Raw genomic sequence first — 13,562 nt, 5'->3', positions numbered from 1 at the left:
ATGAGCCACGCCCTCCGCAATATTCATTGCCTTATAGAAGCTCAGTTTTAGTAAGTTTTCCAACTTTTGCCAACAGGGAACTTTAGATATTGACGAAGATCAACTCTGCACTCAGGATTTCATGTAAGTAGACTATGATGTGGATACGGTGCTGTTTACGGTCGCTAAGCAACCTGCCCCCACGCCCTTGGAAGTTGCCACAGAGTAGGCACAAGAGTAGCACCCAGCTCCCGACCTTGTGTTTTCCAGGTGGTTAAAGGCGTGGCATGTGTACGGCCCCTAAAGCAGCTGTCAATCATGTCAGTCACTGAACTGCAGTCAAACTGTCAAACAAGGCAGCGCTGATTAAATATGTATCAAGATTCTGTTACTGCATTGGCTATTTCTCACCTTAAATATTTTCTGAAACATATTTCAGTGTACTGTTTGGCTATAAATTTGGTCTGGCCGGTGGGCGGTGCTTGGCACATTGGTCAACTGTTTCCAACATGGCGACCTGGGGACAAACTTCCTCATTTTACAGCTAAACAGTACACTGAAATATGTTTCTGAAAGCATCTGAGGTGAGAAATAGGCAATGCAGTAACAGAATTTTGATTCGTGTATAATCAGCGCTGCCTTGTTTGACAGCAACACAGTCGTGCAGTGGTTACCATTGTTGCCTCATTGCAAGAGGGTTCCTGGTTTGAACCCAGGGTGGAGGGTTAGAGTGCTTCTGTGCGGAGTTTGCATGTTCTCCCCCTGTCAGCGTAGGTCTTCTCCTGGTACTCCGGCTTCCTCCCACAGTCCAAAGACATGCAGGTTAATTGGTGACTCTACATTGGCTGTAGGTGTGAATATGAGCATGAATGGTTGTCTGTCTCTATGTGTCAGCCCTGTGATAGACAGTCTGGTGACCTGTCCAGGGTGTACCCCGCCTCTCACCCAATGTCAGCTGGGATAGGCTCCAGCCCCCCTGCGACTCCTAACAGGTTAAGCGGTTACAGAAAATGAATGAATGAATGAATGCTGAGTTTGACAGTTTGACGGCAGATGAACAGCGAATCACATGATTGACAGCTGTATTAGAGACTCCTCAGCTCTGACTGGTTGTTGTCAGTGCACAGAAACACTAAGAAGAGAAGGATGGACATGATTTCTTTTCACAGATTTTCTGTATCATTTCCTTCTCTCAGAATATAGTGACAGTTTCAGCAAATATGACACACTTTCTTATATAATTTACAAACTGTAGAAAGAAAAATCTAAAAGTAACACGCTAAAAATATTGATGCCTATTTGATTCTATTTTATCACTACTGTTGTTTCTGTTTGTCTACTCTCTACATCTGAGTCTTTCTGAGGCTTCTTCCCTTTTTCATCTCAGTTAAAGCTATACATATTGTAAATCTGCTCTTGGGCTAAACAAATAAAACTAAACTAACTTTGACTAGAACATTGACACCATGGACACAAATAACCACCCACGGCAGCCACTGAGTGTAAACATGCGCGCTTTTCAACTTGGTTCATTGGGATTCTCGAGGGTGCCAGCAGCCAGCGCCAGCGTTCATAAAACAAAGTCACATATTGGCTAATAATTCAGCCAAAACCAATAATTGGCAAGTCAGCATCTACCCGCTACCATCACAATCCCTTCTCCCCTCATCCCTTGTTTTGCACCACCATCACTCTCTACAGCAGTCTGTATCATCAGAGGGAATCTAATGATGACCCTGCCTGGTTTGTTTGAATGGCTTCGTCCATGCCTGTTACTGTGAAGGAATGAACACCGTGTCACAACATACTATTACTCTTCGTCTGTGTGCAGCCTTTGCACTTGTGAAAACAACATGAAACACACAAGCTTAACGAAGACTTTCAATGCTGAGTTGTCCTTGATAAACCAGCAACGGTACACAGCAACTTTGTCTTGTTGCTCAGAAACTTCAATACACTTAAAAACTGATGTCAGAGTTTGAAGAGCATTTCAACAAGGCTTCTGTAGATTGCAGTCCAACTACCATAACAAGCCCCTGGCAAACTATGTTTTTATTGTAGTATATATACTATAATCCTTGCAAAAGGATTATAGTTAAAGGATTATACAAGTATCCTGTTCAGCATGTTTGGGAGAGAGACAGAGACATTCACACCAGCAAACAGTCTCCAGTTCACCTGTAGCAATCTGCATGTTGTTGAATTAAGAGAAAACCAGACACTCTAGAGGAAACCCTCGCAGACGTGAGACAAGCATGCAAACTCTACACAGTTTCATATTCTTATTTTCACTTTAAAGTCAATAAAACGTATGAGTAAAATGCTGCAGATCAATTTGTTATCAGCCTTTTTAATCCATCCATATTCCTACACAACCATCCTTCCATCTCAAGAAGGCCTTGGCGGGAAGGCCTTATGGGGCCTGTCTGTTGAAAAATATCTGGACTTACGTTTCAGTGAGGTTGAAGACCTTCTGGGAATCCCCACTCACGATGCGGTATGTGATCGGGTCATTTTCTCTGTCTGTGGCCTGGGGGGAGGAAAAGAAATGCAGGATCCTAAAGATCAAATAGTACCATTAAAATTGAAGGCAATGAGATATGGCAGCTTAGCAACAAGGATGCTGGAGCGTGAAACATGAGAGAAAAGGGAAAAAATGTGTTGCTGTCTAGAAATACAATGTACTTTAATAATGTAAAGATGTCATCAAACTGTAGCATCACACTGCCTTGGTGTGTTGGTGCACCTTATTTTGTCTTGTTTAGTTGTTAATTCAGTGTTTAGCTACGGTACCCAGAGCTCTTTCACCAGAGAAAGGCTCATGAAGATGAGAGGATCAACTGCAGTCGATTTATTTCCCCGTTTTTACCTCTTGAGTGGCATTACTGGGCATCCTGAGACGCTAAAGGAAACGGGTCGGTCCACTTTGCGCACCATTCCCCAGAATATTTATTTCTAATGTGCGTTCTCTGTGCAATAAACTGGACAAACTTGAGAAACTGTTGTTGAAAAACTGAGACTTCTCTTCATCTCTTGTTTTGTGCTTCATGGAGACGTGATTTTGTGGATCAATACCGGACTCTGTGCTGCAGCTGGCAGGCCTCCAGCTTTTCAGAGCGGATCGTGACATGAGCTCTCTGGCGAAAGGTGGAGGTGGAGGTGTTTGTTTTTACACTAACAGTGGGTGGTGTAATGATGTGACAGTCATTCTACAGCACTGATCTGATCTGGAAACCTTTTTTTATAACCCACAAACCATTCTACTTCCCTGGTGATTTTGCTTCATTCATTCTGGTCGGTGTTTACTGTATGTTCCTCCTCAAGCTTGCATATGCAGACCTTGTTCACCAACCAGATACTGTATGTGGAGCAGCAAAACCCTGACTCCTTAGTTATTGTCCTTGGTGACTTAAACAACAGTAACCTCTGTCATGAAATCCCCAAATACAGGCAGCTAATGAAATACCCAACCAGAGACAAGAACATCTTGGATCATTGTGACACTACAATTATTAGTGCCTTTGATGCCGTCCCCTGCGCTGCACTGGGACTCCCTGATCACATCATGGTCCACCTGATTCCAGTATACACGGACAAACTAAAGCTCTGTAAACCTGTTACGAGGACATCAAATCAGTGGACCAGTAAAGCTATGGAGGATCTTCAGGCGTGCTTGGACTGATATGTCTTCAGGACTACTGCCAACAGTCTGGGTGAGCACACAGAAGCTGTGACGTCCTTCATCAAGCTTCTGTGGCGACAGTAATACGATCACGTACCAGGGTGAGTTACAACGATGATGAACCCTGGTTCATAGCTAAACTCAAAGGCAGAGGTGTTTAAAAGTAGGGACAAGGACAGGCTTAAAGAGGCAAAGTACAGGTTAAGCAAGGTGGTGAGAGATGTTAAATAACTGTTCTCTGAGAAACTCCAAAAGCAGGTTTCAGCTAATGACTCTGCTTCTGTCTGAAGGGGTCTGAGAAAGATCAGCAACTACAAGGCTAAAGCCCCCCCATTCCATTAACGACCTGCACCTGATAAATGTACTGAATGAGTTCTACTGTTGCTTTGAAAGACAAAGCGGGGGCCTGGGTCTCTCCACTACTGTCCACACATACCCCTTTTCCAATAAGCTGGTGTACACAGGTTTTTAAACACAGGAAAACCTGCTAAAAATAGGTAATAGACTCCTTTTACATCATCAGCAGACCAGAACTGCATAGAGGGCTCTGCAGATTATTGGTGTGGTGTTTGACATCATAGTGGGCTGAAAACAGGTACTGTAAATGAACAGTAGAAAGCTTATTTTTGGTTACTCGGTGCCAACTAGTTTTGAGCGATGTTCGAGCACTGCTTGGGGAGGAGACAGATGTTATTTTGTGGTGGCCCATCATTGATTCTCACTGGCAAAGGGGCTAAAATTAGCACCTCAACCCGGCTGTATATCCATCACTGCTGATCCTAACTCTTCCAGAAAGTTAAGAAAGTGGGTGTTTCTTTTCTTTCTTTTTTTTGCAGTGGAAGGGAGCCTTAGAAAGTTAACACGTCTCAGACTCCCTGACCATCAGCACTGGTTCCCCCTCAAGGCTGCAGTATACCAACAGCTGCACCTCCAGTCACCGGCCTGTCAGGCTTCTAAAGTTTGCAGACGATACTGCCCTCATTGGGCTCCTCTCTAGAGGGGATGAATCTGCCCACAGGTGGGAGATTGACCATTTATGACCTGGTGCAGACAGAACAACTTGTGCAACACTCTGAAGACTGTGGAGATGGCAGCCCCACCCACCCCGTTACCCTGTGTGACTTCCTAGTTGATACTGCGAAGTCATTCCGCTCCCTGGGCGCCAACACCACCCAGGACCTCAAGTGGGAGCTGGACTTTAGCTCCAGCTGCAACAAAACACAACTGAAGAGGTTCAACATGATGGTGCACTTTTACACCTCCACCATCAAGTCTGTCGTCACCTCCTTCATCATCATCTCGTGCACTACTGCCACAGCAAGGATGAGGGTAGACTGTAGTGTATCATTCACTTTACTGAAACTAGGACTGGCTGAGATCCGCCTTCCCTTCTGGACCTGCATGCCCCTAGGACCCTGAGGTGGGCAGGAAAGTCTATGGCCGACCCCCCCCACCCCGAACACAAACTTTGAATCATCCCCTTTTGGCAGGAAGCAGTTTCGCCTTATGTAACAACAAAGCCTGGGACCCCGACTGTCATGGACTCCTTCCCCTCCCATAGATCCTACATATTACATTAACATGATCCCATCCGTCTATATAAGTTACATCAATGCACATCTTTGGGACTTTATCTCTGTACATTGCATATTCTTTTTATACTTCGTTCTGTGAACATTTGCACATTCCCTGGACAATTTTGCACATTTCTGCAAAACAGTACCACTTCTAAAAACTGTGGCTCAATTTTTGTATTTTTAATTTCATTTTCTCTTACAATGTTATGCACCAAAACACTGAGGCAAATTTATTGTGTGTGAAAATCTACACAATTCCACATTTTCTGATTTGCATGTGCCTTGTTTGTGTGAGTGTGTGTGTGAGATTTCTTGTCAGTGACTCACTTGCAGATTGAGCAGAATAGCTCCTATCCTCATGGCCTCGCTGACTTCCAGGCTGTAGGTGAAGAGAGGGAAGCGTGGGGGGCTCTGGTTGTTGGGAGGCAAAACCTCAATGTATACCGTAGTGATGGAGCTCCTAGCAGAAAAGAAATGCACACATCAGCCCACTGACAGCACCGCTTTCTCCTTGACAACCTGTTGAGCCGGACTGAAGTACCTTGCCCACAGCATAGTGAAAAATGTTCATATTATATAATCCCACATCAAACCTCTCGGGTGAAGTTTTGATTGCAGAGCAAAAAAAAAAAACCTCAACAGGTTCTGGTCTCATTTCTTTTAAGTGGGATCTTTATCTTTTTCACAGTGGTATCATAAATGTCTCTCTCATTTCATTCATGATTTGATCATGAGTAAAAAAAAAAAACTGCTTGAAATCAGCTTGCTTGTTCTAGTTTGTTCAAAGCAGCACACGTGCAAATGGAACTGACCGTGTTGATTATTCATTCACTGCATGAGACATCTTTTTCTGAACTGCTGTTTATACACATGCACAAATGCACTTGAAGATGGCCGAACATGTGTGGTAAACATTTTGCATAAACCCTGTGTCGTCATGTCGACCTGCAGCCTGCTCTACTGTAGCTTGTTTTAATCCAGAGTTTAAATGTGTCGTTGTTTTACTTGCTGCAATCAAAGAGGCCACCAATTCCACCCCCAACTACAACGTCTTATACTTTGAGCAGATTTTCTATTTATTTTTTTCTTCCGCACAAAATGAGTTCTTGCTTTTTAATCACGAGATAAAGAGGAGACAATGTATGAAACATATCGCACCAGAGTCTCCACAGTGTTAGATGGAACAAGACCATCTGTTTTTTGGCTCAGAACAGCTTGTCAGAAATGTTATTTCTTCAATAATTCTGCCCAGAGAAAACTTTCCGTGTCATTCAGAAGCTAAGTTATGAATCAGTATGAGCACATATTGAATTAAAAAGGACTTGTGAAACAACACAAGCTGGTAGCTGCTCTGCAACCCTGAGGAAAATGAAACTGACTGCGAATGAGCTCTGAAACAAATCTTAGTAACAAATCTGCTTCTTGTAAAAAAGTGATGAAATGCAGACATTTTTTTTGATGCTCAGAGAACAGAGCGACTGCACAATACCTTCTCTGGACCTCTGGTGCATTGTCAGAAGCCTTGACAGTCAGTGCGTAAGATCGTCCCACGATTAAGATGACACCAGGCGCCACAGTGATGCGTCCAGTGCGATTACTAATGATGAAGTCTCCCTGGGCTCCAGCCAGTATCTCATAGGTCACCAGACCGTTCAGTCCCTCATCAGCATCTGTCGCTGTTAACTGGGAGAATAGAAAGAGAGACGGAGACAGATACACATTATAATATGTTATTTTTATTTTTACTTTGTACTTCTACAGGGGGAGTTCTGCGCAGCTGCCGGCAAAATGCTTAATGAACCAGTCAAGCATTAAAATATTTCTTGGTAGGAGGTTGCGACTGACTTATGTCAAGTTGACAGCCCACAGAAGAATAAATTTTGATACCCTATGATCAACTAATAGAGACATGACCTTTGGTTCATGTAATGATAGAAACAAATAGTTGGCATTTAGCTGCATGCATACATGCTACTGCCGGTGCAATCTGACCAACTACTTCTGTTGGCAGCAACAACCTTACCCGCAGTAATTGCAGTTTGGTGACCTTAATGATCAATCAAGTTTAGTTTGGATGGAGTTAATTACATGCTACCTTTCATATGAGATGTATTACACAGATGTGGAAAGACAGCTGCCGAATAGACAGAAGAAAGATGAAAAAAAAATAATATATTAATATGCAATTTATCTGATACTCTGTTATCAAATGAATTAGGCAGGCACCACTTCCTCCAATCCCATTATTTAGGGCATCCCGTTGCTTGTAATTATGAATCCTCATGGTGTAGTTGGCTTGATATTTTTAAGGCCTTGAAACTTTAATCCAAGCTGCCCAGACCTCCTTTTTCATGCTCCTCCTGACGTTGGAGTAAAAGCTGTAGCATCAAATAAGCAGCGGCATCCTCCAGGGGCCCGCGGCTCTCATAAACGGCTTATAAAAATCGGTTAAGCGGTCATACCAGACACTCTGTGACCCCTGGCCTCATTTCAGGGAGGGCGAAACGGCTGCTTTTTTTTAAAAGACAGATTAAACTTGACCTTTTCAGCGTCTGACATTTTTTTTTTTGGAGAGGCTGTGTCGAAAGGACAGATCGGCTGAATGAGGAAAAGATCATGCTCCAACTACTAAATAAGAGACAAAGAAATGATGAAAATCCCCCGTATTAATAGATAGAGCAGAAAGAGGTTATGGATTTACTTTTTCTATGCATTTATGAGTGCCTATGCATGTCACAACACATGCCCTGTGCAAGTGTATAAAAGCTTCCTTTAGCTGGTATTAGGATGTGTAGTATGTGTGTGTATAAAAAGAAAATCTGACCTTTAAAGCCAGCGCTCTAATGAAATCAAGTAAACTATGTTACTAGTCTGTGATTCGAAACATTTATTCGAGCGGTAGGACTGATAAATGGTCATCTCTGATGCCTACCACAAAGAATTAACTTCAGTCATGATCTGCCGGGTAAAAGGTTTCCCTGGCCTGTGCACTGAGGATCAAGAGAAACATTTTCAATGACTTGTCTGTCAGACTGCAGATGAGACGAAGGCAACTGTTCCAGGGGTTCGCCTGTCAACACAATGTGCTGGATTGTTGTGGTTATTCACTTTGAGCACGAGAGAGCGTGTGTGCGTGAGAGATTCTGTGTGACGGGGACAAAGACGGAGACATAAAAGCAGAGTGCCAGAGCAAGACACAGAAAGAGAAGTAGAAAGCCAAGAGAGTGATCGTTGGATTGATTACCTGCAGTACCGTCTCCCCCGGCTGCATGTCTGTGAAGACTTCAACGCTGTAGGAGACCTCGGCAAACGTGGGCGTGTTGTCATTGGCATCAATGACCAGGATGTTGACAGTTACTGGGCTACTCTGCTGGACGCCATCTGATGCCACCATCTGTAAACACAAGAAAAGAGAAATACGTATTGCAGCTTTAAAAACTGAAGACAAGTAAACAAGGTCCGTATGTTGGAATAAGAACGTTTTTTTTTTCCTTCACGCTTTTTGGGCTTGTTTTGCTGCGATTAGACAACATGTCAAACTTGGACGTGCTTCTACTGTACCACCGCCATTAAGTCACGTACTCTTTGTCTTTGTGTATGTTCATTCTTTATTCCTTTTACATTGGAAATGCCTTTGAAGAGAGAGCTTGTACAAAGCCTGCCTAAAGTACTGTTTGCAAACTGAGCAAACTGCACGTTTATTTGTCCTTGGCATCTCTGATCTCCAGTACTTGGCAGGGAGGAGGAAAATGGACTGAGTAGAGCAACAAATGAAGTGTAAGAGAGATGAGATCTAAACAACAACTGTGGCAGCAGCAAGGAATGCATGTTTCTGTGGGGGAAAATTGCTTTTTGCCCAAAAATTTGCACTCAGCGTTGAAATGGAAATGACACGTCTTGTTGGTTATACTGTACATCAGGAGCGTGCCTTTACTGGCAGCCAAACATTCACAGTGACGGTGTTGTACATAAACACATGACAACGTACACGACAGCCGCGACTTTCTCTCCTATCAAATAGTGTCTCTGTTCTCCAGCCAGCCCCAGGAGAGAGACGCCAGACAATTTTTGGGAGCCGAGGGAGAAAACAGATTTGGATTTACTGAATCATCCCAACTGTATGTACAGAAACACCACAGTTATACACATGTGCTGACACGTCTCTGCACAAACGCTTGTGCACACAACGGATGTAAACAACGTCATGCCTGCCTTATCCCAAGCTTCCTCTCACACACACACAGTAAGAGCTGACAACAAAACATAAACGTTATTATCCTTGAAGGCCGATATTTATCTAAATTGGATCCGTGTACTCTCTCCTTCCAGTCCAGGACGCATGGAGTAATTAAAAATTGATTCGATGCTAGCATTTACGCAAAGACAAGATTTCTCTTAATGACAATCTCTGAAATAACAACATTTTAGACAAGCGAAATCACAACTTTCAAAGCCTCTATGTCGTTATCTAATGAACATTATGTTAACAAGCTTTTAGCAAGAACTCGGAAAGCATTGCGTTCACGTGTTATGTCTGATAATCTACCCAATTAAGATTATTCCTCCAAAATTCTGTGTCTCATCTCACAGATCATTTAGAGTTGTGGGAAAAAAAGCATCTGACTCATGAATCAATCTCATTCTGTTGACTCATGCACTCATGTATTGAACAAGCCGTGTGTGATATTCGGACACGATGGCAGGTTGTGAAATGTCAGTGGAGATTTGGTACACAAAACTGATGTCATGGGTCACTTTTGTTTTTATTAAATGCTTTTCACACAATGTCTGCACAGCCTGTGTAGTGAAAGCGGGATGTCAGCAGCAGCAGCTTCAGTCCTCCCGATGCATTCAGGCACAGTGCAGCTGTGCTGTGTGCTGTAGGTCACCTGCATTTTGGCAGCGCTCAGAACCAAAAGTGCTGACGCTATGTGCATAAAATGAAAGAAAAAACACTTAAAGCCTAAAAAGATGCTTCGGGTCATACAGTAAAATGCCAATAAAACACAATACTACCATACTAGTCCTAAACACTACCATCAGTGCTGAAATACAGAAACATCTTGACACCATGACTGCTTTGAATTTTGTTTACCAATCAAGAATCTTTGATAAATTTACAATTATGGTCTAACATACCTGTCTCTAAGAACAGACATCTGACTTCATGCACACTTAAAAACTTTTATACACATATATAAACAGTCAAAAGAGTCTACATGAAGCTCTGGGTCAGCTGCTGAGCAGAGCCCTGCAAGACATTCAGCCTTTCTGGAATTTAAGACCCTTGGAGTTACTGTCACCTGCTTGGTATTCACAGTAAAACCAGTTTTATAAGGCCACCGGAACACATCAGTGATGGACAGTGGCACACAATGTACTGGTCTCTTACGAGCCACTAGCATGACTGCTCCTCTGCACACCATCTTTAAATTACTACAACAGCATTAAATCGTGGCCACAGTAGCCAGAGCCTGCTTCACTGGTCCTGCTGTGGGCCCTGTCCCTGTTTGACCAGTAAAAAGGTGTTACCATATGGCTAAACAAATTCAACTGCCAGTGAAGTGCCAGGTGCACTGTGCTGTGTTTACAGTGCCCTCTGAAAACTGTGATAATCACGGTAATGTGTTGTTACCATCAGGATGTTCCTCTGTGGGTTTATGGTCAAACCTTGCCGGGGTCCAGACCTTTGAATCCACCCTGTGGGCTGATTCATCTGGCCCTGTGACATTGAACAGCTTTTTTCCAGTTGAAATAAAAAATGACCAATGAGCGCAGGAGGGGGGACTAACGATTAACCGCTCAGCGCCATGGGCTCGACTTAAGCTGTTTTCAAGCGGTGTGCTGGAGCCAATGAGGAGTAATTACAACGGTGAATGCTACACGACATTTCGAGGTGTCTTTCTGTTGCTAGGAAACTACAACATTGTTCCACTGAGACTTCTGGTCCAGCCACCACACCACGTAATCAGCATATGAAACTGAATTACTCACACTGGGAGAAAGAAAGGTGAGAAACTGTGATTTCTAACTTGTTGTGAGAAATTAGTTTACTGTTTCTAATGGTAGGTTGTTTCTCTTTGACGAAATACAAACTTGATGTCAGAAATAAAAGTCTACTGCTTCCCAAAAGAAACAAACTAGCGCAAAGCATGGATTGCAGCGGTCAAACAGAAGACCTGGACACAGTCAGGAAACTCCAGGGTCTGTAGCGCTCATTTCATTACCGGTAAGTCTCCCAATATTTGAAGAATGGAAATGACAAGACAGACACATGGCACACAAAAATACAAATGCTCTCCCTTTGTTGACTGTTGGCTAGTATTCGTTAGCTTGGATAAGGTAACAATGTTGGCTAGCCATCATTAGCCTAAAAAGCTTACCTACCAGCAATGAAATGAGCGCTAGAGTTTCCCAACAGTGTCCAGTTCTTTCTTTTGACCACTACAATCCACGCTTTGTGCAGGTTCATTTTTCATTAAGGAAGTGGTAGAAACTAGCTCTTCGGAGCGAGGGATTTCAGATGCTGACTTGCCAGCGAGGGGTAGACGTCGCCATGGCTACCACCGAGCAAGACATGGGGAAAAAAGTTCATACATAGCTAACATTACTGTTGTCAGGTTGCTTGTTAGCTAGCTTGCTAGCTCGCACTATCTGGCGTCTGTCATCTGTCCTGTTCCGCAAAATTGTCGGATTTTTCACATTACGATAACACGTCAGCTAGTATAACAATGCTGCCTCGTAATGTTAGCTGGTTAGCTAGCTAGCTACTTAGCAGAAGTCCCCTGTTGTCTGTCGTTCATCAAACGAAGCATGATGAATACAGCGAACGTGATCGGTAGGATGAACTCAACCGGAGACTCCATTGGTTGGAAATGTAGATGGCTCGCAGCTTCCTGTTTAAAATAGTTACGTATACGTAAACGTAACCGACACGGTGACGTAGTGAGTGGTGTTCCATTTCCTAGGGAAAGATTTCAACCCCTACCCCTCGTTGCTTCATTTCGAGGGCCAAGGGGTCGTGGGCAAGGGCTAAGGGGTAGTGGATAAGGGGGGGTATTGGGATTGAGCCTAAGTCTCTACCTTGTTGAAAGGAACAACCTAGCATTGAGCAGCAAGGTCCTTGAACTAATTTCGGTATTTCCCAATGTGTGTATTTCAGTTAAAGAGGACTAAAGCTCAGCATTTCATTTACTGTTTTCGGCCAGTAGTAGCTAGAGCAGAAGTGGAAAACAAAGTAATTTCCTTGCAACTGAAAGACACCATGAAACAGTGTACAGACAAGACAGACACTGCTATGAAGGCTGTTCTATATTAAAATATCTTCTCAATATCGGCCAACATCCTGGTCTGTTTTTACTTTGCTCCACGAAAACTCTGGCAAAACAAGTATGCTGGCATGGCTATGCATCAGTGTGGGTTTGAGATAATGTTAGATTCAGGCGTATACATAGGTCTTCAGTGACTGATTAGGGAAAATCAAATCCCCCTCGGAAATCACTTAGAGTGGACGCAGTGTCAGACTGAAGATGGAAACAGTATAACAAGTAGACAATTCTGTCTGATATAAGGCAAGGTAAAACTTGCACATCTCGCAAATGGCTGATACTTTACTCTATATATCTAAGACATATAGAGTATTTTCACAAGAGTGTGCATAAAAGGGTTAGGTCATTACACAAAACATCTACCTGTGAAGCTACCGAGCATTTAATGTACAGCGGGACTCCTTGAAACATCTTCAACAACAACCACTACACTATTCACAAGGCAATGAGCATCATCTTTTATTCCTCATGTTTAAGAGTGAGAGATAGAGAATACTATGCTGCTGATGACTGTGGAAGTAAATATCTCCTTTACATCCAATATTGAACGCTGAAACCATTCGAAAGAACTGCACTGAACAGTCAACACTGGAAAGCGGAAGCACACTCTCAGCTCACACTGTTGAGTGTAGTCGGAGTGGATCCTGAGAGTAAAAGCTTTGTGAAGCACTTATAGACAACACAAAAGAGCATTTGAGTTCTTCGTACACAAAACAAAAGAGGAAGCTATACTGAGGGGTATTCCAGGTAGGAGGTTCAACAAACTCTAAGTCTATCCCTCAACTCTGAGTTGACTTACTCTGAGATGGGAAACTCTGAGTATCCGGTTCCAGAACAGCTGATCTGAGTTAGTTCAGTCAACTCTGAGTATGTTCACTCTGAGTTAAGCCGACAATAAAAAGCCATCATCAATGGAGCTCCAACTCCACGATTCACCATGGCAACAGGTAAATAAAAGACAGCGCCTCCATTTTAATCCAGTGTATGTAGAGATAT

The 13,562-nt window shown here is 43.1% G+C and overlaps 1 protein-coding gene across 1 annotated transcript in view; it reads right to left on the bottom strand.

Moving 5' to 3' along the window:
* LOC126407096 (protocadherin-15-like) overlaps positions 1 to 13,562 on the bottom strand; it is a 329,125-nt gene that overhangs the window by 126,790 nt on the left and 188,773 nt on the right. Inside the window, exons 15-18 of the mRNA XM_050071779.1 lie at positions 8,483 to 8,632; positions 6,728 to 6,921; positions 5,566 to 5,698; positions 2,430 to 2,509 (exon numbers count right to left, since the gene is read on the bottom strand). Of these exons, the coding sequence (XP_049927736.1) occupies positions 2,430 to 2,509; positions 5,566 to 5,698; positions 6,728 to 6,921; positions 8,483 to 8,632 (557 nt within the window). The remainder of the gene's footprint in view (positions 1 to 2,429; positions 2,510 to 5,565; positions 5,699 to 6,727; positions 6,922 to 8,482; positions 8,633 to 13,562) is intronic.

Source organism: Epinephelus moara, chromosome 19 (genome assembly GCF_006386435.1).
Source record: "Epinephelus moara isolate mb chromosome 19, YSFRI_EMoa_1.0, whole genome shotgun sequence".
Taxonomy (NCBI): Eukaryota; Metazoa; Chordata; class Actinopteri; order Perciformes; family Serranidae; genus Epinephelus; species Epinephelus moara.
The sequence above is the reverse complement of the archived record's forward strand: the minus strand, read 5'-3'. Positions and strand labels throughout refer to the sequence as shown.